The 14835-nt window shown below is 54.9% G+C and overlaps 8 protein-coding genes across 8 annotated transcripts; 4 read left to right on the forward strand and 4 right to left on the reverse strand.

The window, feature by feature from the left end:
- Positions 1 to 190: 190 nt before the first annotated feature.
- PG994_005417 (uncharacterized protein) lies at positions 191 to 1590 on the reverse strand (the record flags this gene model as incomplete). Its single annotated transcript, XM_066856826.1, has 6 exons — positions 191 to 311; positions 339 to 610; positions 680 to 749; positions 782 to 923; positions 1012 to 1375; positions 1465 to 1590. 6 exons carry the CDS (start codon positions 1588 to 1590, stop codon positions 191 to 193), a joined length of 1095 nt encoding a protein of 364 aa, XP_066716095.1.
- Positions 1591 to 2577: 987 nt separating this feature from the next.
- Positions 2578 to 4402, forward strand: PG994_005418 (Cytochrome P450 monooxygenase vrtE; the record flags this gene model as incomplete). Its single annotated transcript, XM_066856827.1, is given in 5 exon segments — positions 2578 to 2722; positions 2741 to 3283; positions 3359 to 3467; positions 3528 to 3918; positions 3929 to 4402. 5 exon segments carry the CDS (start codon positions 2578 to 2580, stop codon positions 4400 to 4402), a joined length of 1662 nt encoding a protein of 553 aa, XP_066716096.1.
- A 925-nt stretch (positions 4403 to 5327) lies between these two features.
- PG994_005419 (uncharacterized protein) lies at positions 5328 to 5933 on the forward strand (the record flags this gene model as incomplete). The annotated part of the gene is made up of 1 exon (XM_066856828.1): positions 5328 to 5933. One exon carries the CDS (start codon positions 5328 to 5330, stop codon positions 5931 to 5933), a length of 606 nt encoding a protein of 201 aa, XP_066716097.1.
- A 2-nt stretch (positions 5934 to 5935) lies between these two features.
- PG994_005420 (aquaporin-like protein) lies at positions 5936 to 7048 on the forward strand (the record flags this gene model as incomplete). Its single annotated transcript, XM_066856829.1, has 1 exon — positions 5936 to 7048. The coding sequence occupies one exon, from the start codon at positions 5936 to 5938 to the stop codon at positions 7046 to 7048; it is 1113 nt and encodes a 370-aa protein (XP_066716098.1).
- Positions 7049 to 7566: 518 nt separating this feature from the next.
- Positions 7567 to 8178, reverse strand: PG994_005421 (uncharacterized protein; the record flags this gene model as incomplete). The annotated part of the gene is made up of 1 exon (XM_066856830.1): positions 7567 to 8178. The coding sequence occupies one exon, from the start codon at positions 8176 to 8178 to the stop codon at positions 7567 to 7569; it is 612 nt and encodes a 203-aa protein (XP_066716099.1).
- A 507-nt stretch (positions 8179 to 8685) lies between these two features.
- On the reverse strand, positions 8686 to 10240 carry PG994_005422 (Zinc/iron permease; the record flags this gene model as incomplete). Its single annotated transcript, XM_066856831.1, has 2 exons — positions 8686 to 9346; positions 9396 to 10240. 2 exons carry the CDS (start codon positions 10238 to 10240, stop codon positions 8686 to 8688), a joined length of 1506 nt encoding a protein of 501 aa, XP_066716100.1.
- A 1776-nt stretch (positions 10241 to 12016) lies between these two features.
- PG994_005423 (glucan 1-3-beta-glucosidase) lies at positions 12017 to 13204 on the forward strand (the record flags this gene model as incomplete). Its single annotated transcript, XM_066856832.1, has 2 exons — positions 12017 to 12579; positions 12652 to 13204. The coding sequence occupies 2 exons, from the start codon at positions 12017 to 12019 to the stop codon at positions 13202 to 13204; spliced, it is 1116 nt and encodes a 371-aa protein (XP_066716101.1).
- A 280-nt stretch (positions 13205 to 13484) lies between these two features.
- PG994_005424 (uncharacterized protein) lies at positions 13485 to 13995 on the reverse strand (the record flags this gene model as incomplete). The annotated part of the gene is made up of 2 exons (XM_066856833.1): positions 13485 to 13516; positions 13581 to 13995. The coding sequence occupies 2 exons, from the start codon at positions 13993 to 13995 to the stop codon at positions 13485 to 13487; spliced, it is 447 nt and encodes a 148-aa protein (XP_066716102.1).
- Between the last annotated feature and the right edge of the window lie 840 nt (positions 13996 to 14835).

Genomic DNA, 14835 nt, shown 5'->3' on the forward strand with positions numbered 1-14835 from the left:
TCACAGTTCTCAGATTGGCATACCGGTATATACCCAAAACCTCCGACTACACATACATAAACGCATACACGTACACGCATATACACATGAATCATAGACGTTGTAAACTATATGACTTGAGACAGATGCCAATGAACTACTAGTTTCAGTGCAGTCCTGTACAGAAGCCCTAATATATCCTGGCCACAGATCAACCGCCTCTCTTGGTCTGGCGAGTCACATGGTATTCCTCAGTGACCATTATGCCATATTGGCTAGCTGATAACCGCCCCAGAATACTTTCCTCGCTTGTATTGCCAGCGGCCACGCGGCTGCTTGATATGTAAGGTCAGTTATACTCTCCTTCCACGGCGCCCTTCAAGTCATCATCGCCGCGGCCTTTTCCAGCCGATGACTCCAGAGTGCCGTCCATTGGCTTTAGCGTGCTCCCACCGAATGTGTGCATGGCAAATACGTCAGGCTCCTCATGGCGTCTCTTGTACTTGCTTCCATCGCTCGAGGTCAACTGGGTTAGGAAGCGCTTGTATAGTGGTCTGCAAACTGGTATTCCAATGCATATCATCGTGACGGCTATCTCGGCAGCAGGCCAGACAATCAGGCCGACTGTGTCCTCTATTTCTTGGTCAGCATACAAATTTGTTTAGACAGTACGAGAAAAGGAAATTCGTGTGCCACCTACTAAGATAGTTTTGACTAGATAGCTCGGGTACCTCCAGAGTCCGTTTGATTCCACAGGCTTCTGCACTACACTGATGGCCAGCATCGTGATCGTATCAATAACCGCGAATAATTGCACAGCACGTAAATAACCCCCAGACTCATGCTGACAAGAATCATAACTCTCTTCCTCTTATTCATGTGGAGTTTCCATATGAACAGCCAAGGGAACAAGGCGAAGAAGAAATCCACTATGACGCATATTACTGCCATTTTTGGTCTGGTTAGTACAAGGCCGTGTTCCATTTGATATACGGAGTCGATGAGAAGGGGAGGGATGCCATGTGTGCTTACTGCATAGTGTCATTGATACTGGGGTCGAATCAACGTGGCAGTATCCAGCGATGCGCCGATCCCACAAGTATGCGGGCGGAGTACATTGCAACCAGAAGACAAAGCAGGTTGAGATCGAAGCCCCCATGAGTGCCGCCATGGCTGTCCAGATGGCCCACGTGTGCGACCTCTCCACCACCAGGCGCAGGAGGAAGATGCCGAGCGACCACTTGGCCACAGCCATGCCGACCACGGCAAAGGTCTGGCCGATGGCTTCAAAGAGCACCGCGCGGACCGGGTCGTCGGGGTCGAGGTCGTGCATGTTCTGGCCGAATCCGTATCTGGCAGCCGTTGTAGTGAAGGCAGTGTAGCATAGGAGAAATACCTGCAGTTGGAAAACGCACGAAAGTTAGTGAAAGAGAACGGAGCAGGCAAAGGCATTCCCGAGTCGGTGTTCGCCGTCGGTCAACTCACAAAGGCCAGTATATAGACTTCATCATCTATGCCAAACGATTTGACGACAACCAATCGCCTGAGAACAACGAATACCAACGTGGCGGTGGCCAGGGCCCACATGACTGTATATGGCCCACGGTCCATCTCCTCCCATCGCCATGGTTAAGGGTGGTTGGGTGCAGGCAATTGGGGCGACCGGCTAGAGTGTACTGGAGACAGGTAATAGGTAAGCAACTCCAAGACCCAAGGTCAAAAGCCCTCTCATACCCTCTGCAGCTACCGCCCCCTTTATGTACAATTGGTAAGCCAGCGCCTACAGGGATAGGCAAAGCAGCATGCTTACAGCTTTGCTGACAGCCAGGGGGTGTGGTCATTTGTGACAGAAGATCAGGAAACACGAGCCTTGCATTTTCTAGACTAATTACCCAACCGTGGGATGGTCAACAATGATCGTGCTCTAACTTGAAGTGATCGAATGAGACTAGACTCAACATTAGTAGTGTCTGATATATCGAGTCACTCAGCAAGATACAGATTTGCTGTTGCATTCTCGGGGACCGATTGCTCATGTCTGCCAGCTTTCCTCCTGGGGTGGTAGACTTTGGGGTGACCCGTCTCCTGTCATGTTTCTACTGTTCAGACTGGTCTGGGCCGACTCCTACGAACCAAAGTTATCACTCCTCTGCAGGTACCTACATACAAGAACGTCTATTAGATATTCGCTTGGTAACGGTCAGTCTGTTTCAATGCACAGTTAACTATGCTTTAATACCACCGCAAGGTTAGAATTTGAAGTCCGGTATGACGGGAAGTGTAGCACAAGAAGAGGGGATACAGGGGTGCGGGAGCCTCTCCTGCAGCATCGTTATCCGACGTTACATTGAACCATCCCCGAGAGCGACACCCGTAACCGCAATAAGAAATGATCGACCGTGGGTTTGTTAATATCTTGTTTACCGCAGGAGCCGCTTGCATCCTGCCTGGATGGATCGTACTTTGGACGCAAAGCCCGGGACGTCAGGTGAGGGTTGAAACTCTTCACTTCTGTTTTTTCCTTCTTCTTTTTTGTCCATTTTTGTCTCCTCATGTTTCGATTTACATTGGAACGAACGGTTTTGTCGAGAGTCTAGTATGGAGGCATTTCAACTTCTAATCTCGAACCCGAGGCCGGCTCTTATAGCCCTGGTAGCTGTGCCATGCCTGACCGTGGCTGTCTGGTGGACTATTTCGTATATCGCCTCCCCGTTGCGGCAGTATCCGGGACCCTTCCTTGCTGGTTAGTAATGGTTAGTAGAAACGCCTCTGACAACTCGGAACTCTTCAGGCTCACCCAACCTTCACTCAATAGGCTGGACGAACTGGTGGCGATTCTTCCTCGTACGCACAGGTTCCTACCATATTGGCATCAAGAAGCTCCACGAGAAACATGGGCCGGTCGTACGAATCGGTCCCAATACGCTGGATATTGACTACCCAGAGCTAAGCAAGACTTTGTGTGGTACTGACGGTAAATGGAAAAAGGTAACGTACCGTGTTCAGTCTCCAAAGGGGTCGTATCTGAAGTCGAAGGTTTTGACGATAAATCTACAGACCGAATTCTACCAGAATAACAGCGCCATCGTCAATGGTAAAATCACGTACCATCTCTTCAGTGAGACCAACCAGGCGAACCATGCCCGGATGAAGCGCCCAATCGTACAATACTACTCTGCCAGCAGCGTCCTGTCACTGGAGCCCCTGATGGACAAAGTCATCGCAGATTTCTGTCGACACTTGGAGACGCGATTTATGGGCGACAATAGCAAAGCTTTTGACTTAGGCGAGTGGATTGCTTTCTGTAAGTAGGAGTTCTCTCGTTGTGTCGATGTTGTTGCAGTTGCAGGGTTTATAATCATGCTCATGGAACTGCCAGGTTCGTGGGATATCAACGTTGCTGCCTCTTATAGCCAGCGGTTTGGCTACATGGACAAGGGTCATGATTACGACCACACCATTTCCATTGCCGATAAATCACTTGACTAGTGAGTATCTTCGATAAATTCCTCAGGTTTTTGTTCATATTCTGACAGTGGTCCGATCAGTTTCGCCGCTGTTGGGCAAATCCCCATCCTAGACTTCCTCCTGGACAAGAACCCCGTGATGCGAGTCGGACCTCCAAATCTCGGCAACATCACCCGCATCTCCCTGGAGCACCTCATCGCCCGCCTGCAAGGCAAGGACGCCAACTTCGACCCCGAAATGCCCGAGTTCCTGCAGCACTTTGTCGACACCAAGCAGACCAGCCCGGACCTGGTGGACGACGGCATCATCATGGGCTATCTGCTGGTCAACCTTCTGGCCGGGGCCGACACCACCGCCATCATCATTCGCGCCATCTTCTACTACGCGCTGCGCGAGCCCCGCGCCTACCGCAAGCTGGAAGAGGAGATCCTCCACGCCGCCGCCACCGTTCAGCGCCTGCCACAAGCTGCCGTACCTCGAGGCCGTGGTCCGCGAGGCCACGCGGCTGCACCCGGGCGTATACATGCTGCTGGAGCGCTACGTGCCCGCCCCCGGCCTGACCCTGCCGGACGGGCGCTTCGTGCCCGCTGGCGTCGCGGTGGGCATCAACCTGTACGTCGCGGGCCGCAACGCGTGCGTCTGGGGCGCGGACGCGGACGTGTACCGGCCGGAGCGGTGGCTGCGGGGCCATGCGCCGGGCGCCGCCGACGAGAGCGAGGACGAGTACCGGCGGCGGCTGCGGCGCTTCCACGCGGCCGACCTAATGTTTGGCGGGGGCAGCCACGTGTGCATTGGGCGGCACCTGGCGCAGCTCGAGGTCTACAAGGTCATCGCCACCATTGTGCGGCGGTACCACGTCGAGCTCGAGGACCCGGCGCGGGAGTGGGAGGTCACGGGCAGCTGGTTTACTAGGCAGAAAGGACTGAGGTGTCGCTTACGTGTGCGTTCTAGCTAAACACCGAAAAAAGAAAAGTATGTGACCACGTCACGCATCGAGATTCGTGATAGTGGTCATCACCGTTTTCTATTGGTTGAGGGTGGTACTAACAAGTTCTAGTTTGTTTCGCTGGAAGGGGCGATCGTCCACAGTGAGGCTACTGGATGGGTCCCGGAATCTACGTCTGGGGTTTGCTGCGGACGTGCATCGTGATTTTATAGATCAGATACCAGGGCAAATACGACAGCCAGGGCTTTCTCGGCAATGTCGGCCTTGCCGATCAAACATGCCCACTAAGCTGAGTATTTTTAATTACAGGGATCTATTCGTAGGGCTGGAATGACACTATTAGTGGTTACAGGTGCAATAGTCTCCGTTAGCGCCGGACGCTACGGAATAGCGACCCCCTTAATAAGGCTAAGCCACATGCTTCAAGTGGATACACAAGCTTTATTTCAAGCACCGGACCGAGAGACGCTGACGTAGATCCCCCGGCATTCTATTATGACGTTTAGTAAGTCGTTGCTATTGTTCTGGGGGCTCTTTCCATTCCCCGGGACTTTGGTATATGATCGGCAATAGTGACGCTATAGGAACGTGCCAGTGTGTGGCGCGGTCGTGTGATGCCCAGAAACCATCTTCGAGCCCATGGTTTCGCGCTTCGGCCTGTGAATGCGACTATGCCCCTTTCACATCTGACAGGAGGAAGCCTGTTTCAGTACAATGCCGAACCCATGTTTTGGTCACCGCGACTCCCGTGCTCTAGTCCGATGGCGGACGCGTGGGAAAGGAGGCAATAAGAAAATAAAGTCAAAGTAGACATCCATATTTCTTCTGGCATGCCTCTCAAGTAACTACTCGCTCTTTTTACTCCCTACTCATGGAACGTTGAACGTCTCTTTGTTATTCCATTCTACCACCACAGGACGACACACTGTTCATGATGCCGGCATCACTATCAGACCACTCCGCGGCTACGGGCCGGACCAGCAATACTGAACGGACTGTAACAGACCGGTCTACGCTGCAGCCCACGATATCTATCGACGAACAACATGACAACTTTCTAAACATTAGAAACAAGACGCCCAGAGCCCAGCGGCAAGGGCCCGGCAACCGAACCAGCAGCACGAATAACATGGGCCACGAATCGGACTTTAGCAACAGGGACAGCGGGTCCTACTTCGAGGGCGCCACACTGAACGCGGTACCCACATCACCGAGGCCGTCGCAGTTCATCACGCCCTCGACAGGGCGGACCATGTCCTTCTACGAGATGCAAGAGCAGGCCAAGCAGGCCAAGAAAGAGGCCAGGCAGCAGGCCAAGAAGGACAGGCGCTCCTCCATGATGATTAACCGGCCCTCCTGGCGCAGCGGCGAGATGCCGTACAACTACGCCGACCATATCGGCGGCAACCGCCACGACTACAACCCGCCCACCATGGGGCGCCCCCCGCGCGACAACCGCCACAGCGCGGGCAACTGGACCATGACCGGCGGCGGCGGCGGCAGAGACACGCCGGACCCGTTCTCCATGCGGCTGCCCTGACCATGTGGATGCACAGCGAGGCCAAGAACCTGTTCGTGGCGGCGCTGGGCGAGTGGGTCGGCACCACCATGTTCCTCTTCTTCGCCTTCGCCGGCACGCAGGTGGCCAACGCCGGCAGCAAGACGCCGGCCGCCGCCACGACGACCAACGCGACGGCCGGCTTCGACCCCGTCGTCATGCTCTATATCGCGGTGTCGTTCGGCTTCAGCCTCATGGTCAACGTCTGGATCTTCTTCCGCATCTCGGGCGGGCTCTTCAACCCGGCCGTCACGCTCGCCCTCTGGGCCGTGCGCGCCGTCAGCGCGAAGCGCGCCATCGTCCTCTTCCTCAGCCAGATCGTCGGCAGCATCACGGCGTCGGCACTCGTGCTGGCCCTGTTCCCGACGCAGTTCAACGTGCGGACGACGCTCAGCGAGGGCACGTCGCTGCCGCAGGGCGTCTTCATCGAGGCCTTCATGACGGCGGAGCTGGTCTTCACGATCCTCATGCTGGCCAAGGAAAAGCACAAGTCCACCTTCATCGCGCCCGTCGGCATCGGCCTGGCCCTCTTCGTCGCCGAGCTCGTGGGCGTCTACTACACGGGCGGCTCGCTGAACCCGGCGCGCAGCCTGGGTCCTTGCATCGTGACGGGCGAGTTCGACCAGGAGCACTGGGTCTACTGGGTGGGGCCCGGCATCGGCGCCCTCATCGCCATCGGCTTCTACCAGTTCATCAAGATGCTCGAGTACGAGATGGCGAACCCGGGCCAGGACGGCGACGACGAGAACGACCCGACCAAGAACCCGAACCACGAGCTGCGCGAGAAGCAGCGCGAGGCCACCATGCGCATCCTGACCTCGCTCGGTATCGACCAGCAGTCGCAGCAGCAGCAGCAACAACAGTCCCAGACACAGTGGAGCAGCAGCGCCGCGCGCTCCGCCGAGGAGGGCACGCACTACCACCCCTCGCCCGTCATCAGCATGGACGACAGCGACCACGAGCGGCGCCACAACCCCGGCGTGGCGCTGTCGACCGTGCAGTCCATGAGCGACCACGTCGCCAGCCCTACCACGGCCATTCACGACATTCCTTCGGGGAGAAACTCGCCGCATAAACATAGCGATCAGTCGTCTTGATCAGTGACCTGGAGCATATAGCTTTGGTCAAAGCAATTGCTCATTGTACATACATAAACTCATTTATTCATGTGGCGTTTTCATACTTGCAGCGATAGCTCGAAACACCAGTCTTCCGTTGTACATTTATTGCTCTAACCCCCTTTATGGGTTATCATGGGACTTTTGTATAGAGACCGGACGCATCAGTCTCAAGTCAAATAGTCACATCGGCTATGATTAATAATACGAATTACATTTGGCAATTGATTTACTCCTACTTACCCCCGTTTTCGTTTTCTAGTTATCATATCGAACTCCAGTCCCTTTGACCTACCTGGCCTACCGAGCCTCCTGGGCCATGATCTTATTCTTCACACCCAATACCTTCACGAGATCGAGAATGCCAGACCAGCGCTTCTTGAACCCGAGAGAGTTGACGGGTTTCGGCTTCAACCCAGGCTGCTCTAACAACGCATCGCGGTCGAGCGGGGGACTGAGACGGGCAAAAACCTCATCCATTAGGTCGGTGAGGTCCTTCATCTGCGGTCCCGAACTCGGGTAGATGACCTCTCCGAGCGCCTCCTCAACCGGGGCGCAAGTACAGGCCTCGAGCTGCTGCTTGGAGACCATGTTGAACGTAGTCCACCAAGCTTGGGTAGCTTCAGGTCCGGATTCGCCAGCAGCTGGTGCGCCATGAGGATGGCGTACATGGCGGGCTCCAGAACGGCCAGCTCGAGCGACTGGCCCCACTTCAGCCAGCCGACGAAATGCAGGAACCAACCCTGCTGCGCGCCGTAGAGCTGGAGCGGGTCTCGCAGCACCTCGTCGACGGCGCCGCGGAGTATCGAGTGGCGCAGCTCGCAGTCGCGCCCGCCCTGCCTAGCCTCGTAGAGGGGCTTGGGATCCGCACCCACGGTCCACGCCACGTGGCCGATGGAGTGCCCGGCAAACTTGGCCAGGTTGGCCCGGCCCGCGGGCTCGAGCCACTGATAGAACTTGCTCAGGACGAGGCGGACGTCCTGGGGGCAGAGCCCGGCATCCTCGGCCATCTTGGCCAGGAGGAGAAACCGGCGGAAGGCGAGGCTCTTCTTGGCGGCATCTTGGTGGGCCTTTGCTTTGCGAAGGACAATGGTGTTGCTGCCGGCCATGATGAAAAGCGTTTCTGTGGTGTGAAGATGTTCGTTATTGTTGGTGGTTGATGTTTCTCTAAGTTGGAACTGGGAGAGGATTGCACGTGATTCTTATATTCAGCATGATCGTCCTTGGAATCGCCGTTAACAATGCATTGTTTTGCACTACTAGTAACTACGGCTTTCTCAATGGCATTGTCTCGGGATGTAAACAAGGAAATACCGGACGACTGTAAGAATGCAAGACCATCTGACAAAGAGAGCATCAATCGATGTGAGGGGGAAAGACAACAGTAGACAATGGTAATTATAGAGATGGGGTTCGAGCGTTTGTCTTATTGTTACTCAACTGGGAAAGGGCCCCTTTTGGTATTTTTGAGCTCGTCTAACTAGGGTTACTATGTACATTGAGCTATCCACGCAAGAAAACCACACTATGGTTCTAGCATTTAGTAGCTCTTCACCTCAGCGTATAAACTTACGGGACTCATATGTTGTTCAAGTAGCCTCATCTGTTGGGGCGAATTATGCCCAGGCGCCAACAAGACTCATGAGGAACGCGCCCGCCACGACCAACAGGAAGGCGCAGACCCGGCGTCGCCCCCGTAGTATCCTCCAGCTCTCGTCGGACAGCAGGTCTTCCGACAGCAGCTCCACCAGCGAGGCGAAGGTCAGCAGGCCGGCCGATATGGCGTTCATGAGGCCGACGAGGATGAGGCCAAACTCCGACTCGGGGCTGTACGCCGACCGGGCCGCGAGCCCGATGGCTTGGCCCACGGGCGTGGTGCAGCCGTACGCGACGGCCATGAATATTGGCTGGAGGCTCTTCTCGGGCCATTCGATGGCGGCAATCCTGGCACCGAGAGCAAGTCCTTCGAAAGTCTCTGTTTGCAGGGGGTTAGCTTCTTGCCCCATGCGAATCTCAAGGGTAATTAGATTAAGAAAAAGGCATATCTTACGATGGAAGGCGATGGCAATGAGAAGAACCACGAACTCGTTGCCACCAATGGAGACACTCAGAGCCATCCCGATGAATACGCTGTGAAACAAGATGCCCATCTCGAGCAAGACAATCTGCATGATATCTTTTCGGTGCTTTTGGTAATCAGTTATTGTCGGTGGACCAGCTGGTAGTCCGGCCTCCGCATCCTCCATGTCCTCCTCTGCATTCTTCTTGGGCGTGGAACTGTCATCCCTTCTCGCGGATAATTGAATGGCATCACTACTAGGCCGACTGTTGATATTGGACAAAGTGCGACCGATGCTTTCCGAGCGGCCGACGACGGGCCTCTTGGCCCGCACCTCGGAAATGGGAGCCGCCGCCGCCGCTGGCGGCTTTCTCTTCCTCCCCATCCGCCGCCGGCACCGCCGTCCGCCTCGCCGGGTGCAGCAGCATCTCGATGACGGTGACGACGAAGATGCCGACGAGCGCGACGGCGCCCGGCATGGCCTCGAAGTCGTCGGTCCAGAACCGGCCCAGGCAGGGGTCGCCCAGCAGCGTGAAGGCGGTCGGCAGCAGGTGCACAAAGGCCGTGGCGATGAGCACGCCCGTGCCGAAGTGCCGGACCGCGAAGAAGAAGTTGTCCGGGATCCGCAGGCCGGGCAGCCGCGTCACGAGGATGGGGAAGGCGCAGGCCGCCGAGGACACGGCCAGGATGATGAAGAGGGCGCCTACGCGGAGGGGCAGGTTGTAGCTGCTCGCGGCGTCCGAGCCGCCGGACTTGCAGATTCCGCGTCGTTCGGGCGGTGGCCGGCGTAGGAGTATTGGTTCTGTTGTCGTCGCGATGGTGGTTTCCGGCCTTTCTTTGAGTGGATGCCCAGAACCCAACATGATGAGGTCCAGCGGCCGTCCGCGCATCAAGAGGGTGAAAAAGACTGACATGGCGAAACTTGACAAGAGCCATGTTGCCCACGAGGCGCACTCCGGGGTCCATAGCTTGTTACCAGCCGTGACACAGTTGGCACTTGACCGGTCATGGGAGCAGCCATAGTGTGGTTGAATGCCATTCCTGGGGTCGTGCCGCTCTCCTATATTGCTCCATTGGTCCGATTTCTCGGATTCTGAAGTTGGAAGCCCCATATTCACTCGGTGACGCGAGGTGCGCTGTCCGGGAGGACTCTGGTGGTACTGGCGATGCTGGGGTGCTGAATCCTCCTCACCGCAAGTCCTTCATCACTCAAACCCGAACCTGATCCTGAGCCCATTTGGTTTGTTGAAAGGGTAGATGCTATGCCTAAGTAGTTGTTGAACGCAGAAAAACCAAAGTATTGTCACTGCCGAGACCCAGGATTGTGGGTAAGGAGTTCTGTAGTGTCTCTTGGCGTTGTCGTCAGCGAGATGGATCGCCAAGAAACGGTTGCCGAAATGTTCCGAGACTCGCGTCTCTTAACGACTTTAATTTGACGATGGAACCGAACTCGCTCTGATGTCATTGATTCGTTGCCGAGAAGTATGTTTTGACCGTTTCGAAAGGAGAATCATCCGGTCCGGCAGTGGTGAAACGAAATAAGCAAAAGAAAAGCCTTGACCGCAACGACCAATGCCGCTGCTTACGTGCGAGCCCAAACACGCCATCTACTCACTCTATTCAGCTCAATTGTTGAAGTTTATATCCTAGAGTAGCCTTTTGAGTCGAGAAAGATGCATATGAGTATCAAATTCTGATACGAGTTCGCGCCATACCCTGACACTGTCTAGTTTGCGCCAACATGTCGAGCTGTTGAAATAGGGTCAGGGGTCAGAGCACCCTAGCGGGGGTGGGCTGCTTAGTAACAATCTATTTTGCCTATATACAGCCTCGATGGGGAGTTGTCCTTTGTCAGGACTCTTAGATAGCGCTTTCCTACTTCCTAGTTGCTCAACACCATGTGCATACATGCCACCAGGAGATCCCTGTGATGCGACACGAGCCTACGCACATATTCTAATCAGGGCATCGCCGCGGTCTACGGCCGTGAGAAGGCTTCACAGCTGAAAATAAAGGGTTGGTCCCGACAACGTTGAAAATAATGACTGATCCTGTCATCACACCCCAGATCTACAAATCGCTGGCTGTGTATGGTAGTAGTACCACCCTGTCTGACTTTCCCATGCTGTCAGACAGGTCGCCGGTGTGCTGAAGCCACCAATCAAATTCGTCGGTAATTCCAAGGCCAATACATATATCCAACCGCATTACTCCATGTAGATCATTGCCGAAAAGAAATTGCTTACATGTGAGAGGGCCAACGACACTCGAGAGCCACACACCAACATTGGTGTTGGCAATTTTGTGACTGCATGGCTAGCTAACCCCATGGGAAAGTGATAGACCTTTTCGCTTTTCCACTGCATCAGAAGTAAGCACAGAGGTATTACCGAACGAGGATGTCCAATCCAAACCACCAGCCAGCATGTATGGATCCAAGGGTAGAAAACTGCGGAATATCGAATCTACTCCAAGAGGCTTCAACCAAATACGGTACAAAGGAATCCTCGCCAATAGGAGACGCTTTCCCGGGGACCCGGGACCAAAACCCAGCTGAACGGTGCTTGGGAATATGATACAAATGCTTACTCTCATAAAGATCTGCGGTGCGGTGCCACCAACCAAATACACCAGGCAGCCAGGCTATGCATGCATGAGTGCCGATCAAGATGCGTCGGAGACTTAGGGGTATCCCTTGAAAAGGTCCCAAAGAGCCCCCTTTAAACTGAATTGACATCCACCTATACGTCTCGTATTTCTTATATCTGGGACTGGTACTCTCTATTCAGGCTGTATTCCCAACTTCTGTAATTGTCTCACTTTCACTATACTAATTGGTCTTCTTCTCACCCGAGTCTCTCCTTGACCAACCTTTCACCAGTAGCAAAATGCATTACGCGATAGGAGCACTAGCAGCGACGGCTCTGGCCCAGGTCGCTACCGCCGCGGCTGGCAGTCGCACCAACATGCCCGAGGGCATCCAGGGCTTCAACAGCGGCGCCTTCTTCAAGGACAACAGCGCCAAGAAGGAGTCCGACTTCGAGAAGGAGATGCAGGCCGCGCAGAAGCTGCACGGCAGCCCGGGTCTGTTCAACTCGATGCGCCTGTACACCAACATCCAGCACGAGACCGAGGACGAGCCCGTGAGCGCCTTCGACGCCGCCGTCGCCACCAACACCACCCTGCTCCTGGGCATCTGGTGCAGCGGCACCGACTCCATCGACAACGAGCTGAGCACCCTGAAGAAGTACCTCAGTTCTGACAAGGGCCCCGCGCTCGCCAACCTCGTCGTCGGGCTCAGCGTCGGGTCCGAGGACATCTTCCGCCAGTCCGAGAAGGGCATCAGGAACAAGTCCGGGCCCGGCGCGGGGCCCAAGGTCATTGTCGACTTCATCAAACACGCCCGCGACGAGCTGAAGGGAACCGCCTTGGCCGAAATCCCCGTGGGCCAGTAAGTATTCATTTTATGACTCTCACCCACATATCCTTTTCGTTTGACTAATGATAGTGTGCGCGCGCATAGTGTCGACACCTGGAACGCCTGGGGCAACAAGACCAACAAGGCCGTGCTCGACGCCGTCGACTTCGTCGGCGTGGACATCTACCCGTTCTTCGAGGACGACCTGGGCAACGCCTTCGCCAACGTGACCGAGGTGTGGAACTACACGCTGGGCGTGGCAGAGCAGGCCGCGTCGGCGGCCAAGAAGCCCATCTGGTTCACCGAGACGGGCTGGCCGTCGTCGGGGCAGAAATTCGGCGAGGCCGAGCCGGCCGTCGAGAGCGCCGCGTCGTACTGGCAGCAGATCGGTTGTAAGCTGTTGTTCGGGCAACACAACGTCTGGTGGTTCACGCTGGAGGACACCAACCCCGAGGACAAGCAGCGCTTCGCCGTCACGGACGACCTCAGCACCAAGCCCAACTTCAACCTGACGTGCGCGCCCGGCTCCAGGGCGCCCGTCGCCATCAACACCGAGGAGGAGGACGAGGAGTCGGCGGCGGCGCCGTATGTTCGGGTCTCGATGGCTGTGGTCTTGTCGGTTGCTGCGGCGGCGGCGGCGGCGGGTTTGGCTGTCTAAACAGGGGGCTGGTTGTTGTTATGGTACGGATGCAAACTATGAGGGAACATTAGGTATTCTCATCCGCCAAATTCTATAGCTCACAGCACGGAGGGTTTTAAATTTCTTTGAAGCGGATTTAATGGATTTTTTGTCACCTTGCATAATGGAGTTTATAGATAGCTGGTTCTTACTTGTTGCCAATAACGATTAGAGGGTCCGGTAAAGTGGCTAGCCACCATGTCGCGTATTCACGTGGAATTCCTGTACCATATCCCTTTCAGAAAGGGTGCATATCGCTTTAAAGATTGGGCAAATACTTAAAATTCGGTACTATATTCAACATTCATGATATGTCTCCGTGGAGGCTCGTTCCTCTACGAATAATTGCACATACCTTCATCTGAACCGTCATCGCACAGGTCGACCGAGCAGCACAGATCACAGCAGCATAAGCGTTGACAGTTGCTGCTTTGCCACAACTGAGCTTCGCTTGATGCCTGATCCGGGCTGTAGCTATCAAAAGGCACACTGCAGCTGTGCCAAAGAATCCCCTGGCCCAGGTTAGCCAGCGCCTTGTCGTAGGCCAATCCACCCTCGCCGCCGACAAGGGGGGTGCCCTGGATCTCGTCGTAGTGACCGCCGTCCCAGTCGGGCTGCATCGTCGCCCGCGGATCGAACGCGCCTTCCAGCAGCTCGTTGGGGTTAAAAAGGCAAGTGAGAGCATACTCGCGCTGAGCGCAGTGAAACTGCTCCGCCGAGCCCCGTTTCCAGACCTGGTCAAAGAGCTCTTCGGCTCGTTTCTGATTCATTTTGTACACGACTGGGTCCGCAAACCTTTGGTCTGTGGGATAATTGCTCAAGATCGAGTTAGTGACGCCACCGGGACAGGTACCAAAGCCCGGCTCAGGCCCAATAAGGGTTCCGGGGCTGTGGATGGGAATATCGATAGGCGACATAAACAGGTGGCCACACCCAGGGCAAAACAGAAACGTAGTTTGTTGTAAGCACATCGTAGCGGAAAAGACACGCACGTTTCCTAGAATGCGGTATATTTGCTTGAGGCGGTTGATTCTAGAACCTAGACCAGCAGGATTCTTTATGTATTAGAACTAACGCTACTAAGAGCATTGTCTTTAATAAAGCAGAACATGACATTGTTCATCATCTTAAAATCAAAGTCTTAGAGACAAGGATGGTCCTGGGCGAAATCCAAAATGCTACCCTTTGTTGTGGGAGGACATTGTCATTTCAACGAAGCAAACCCGCCGACCAGAACTACCGGAATTGGCGATCGTGGCTTGGCTTCCCCGCTTCCGAAGAGCTGACCCGAGACCGGGGTACCTGATTATTGGGGAAACCAATTGCGGAGTGGAATTGTGTGGATAAGGAGTGGGAATGGTGACGTGCGGCAGTTGATTGGAGCTTCGTAGGGTGCCTGGGTTGAACAGTTATACCAAACTGACTCGTACTCCCTCAGCTGCTGGAGTTTACTAACAATTCCCCGCTCAGCTACCAATGAGATATAATAGACCAGCCTCTCTGCGTTCCAAGTCACACGGGACCCAAAATCGCATAACTCTTATCCTGTCCTCGCATCACCCGTGTCACGTCCTGTTTAACCCCAAGGTGGCAGACAGGTACCATATCTT

This window comes from Apiospora phragmitis, assembly GCF_038363925.1.
Source record: "Apiospora phragmitis strain CBS 135458 chromosome Unknown utg000006l:1.0-5683423.0:1.0-5690449.0, whole genome shotgun sequence".
NCBI lineage: Eukaryota > Fungi > Ascomycota > Sordariomycetes > Amphisphaeriales > Apiosporaceae > Apiospora > Apiospora phragmitis.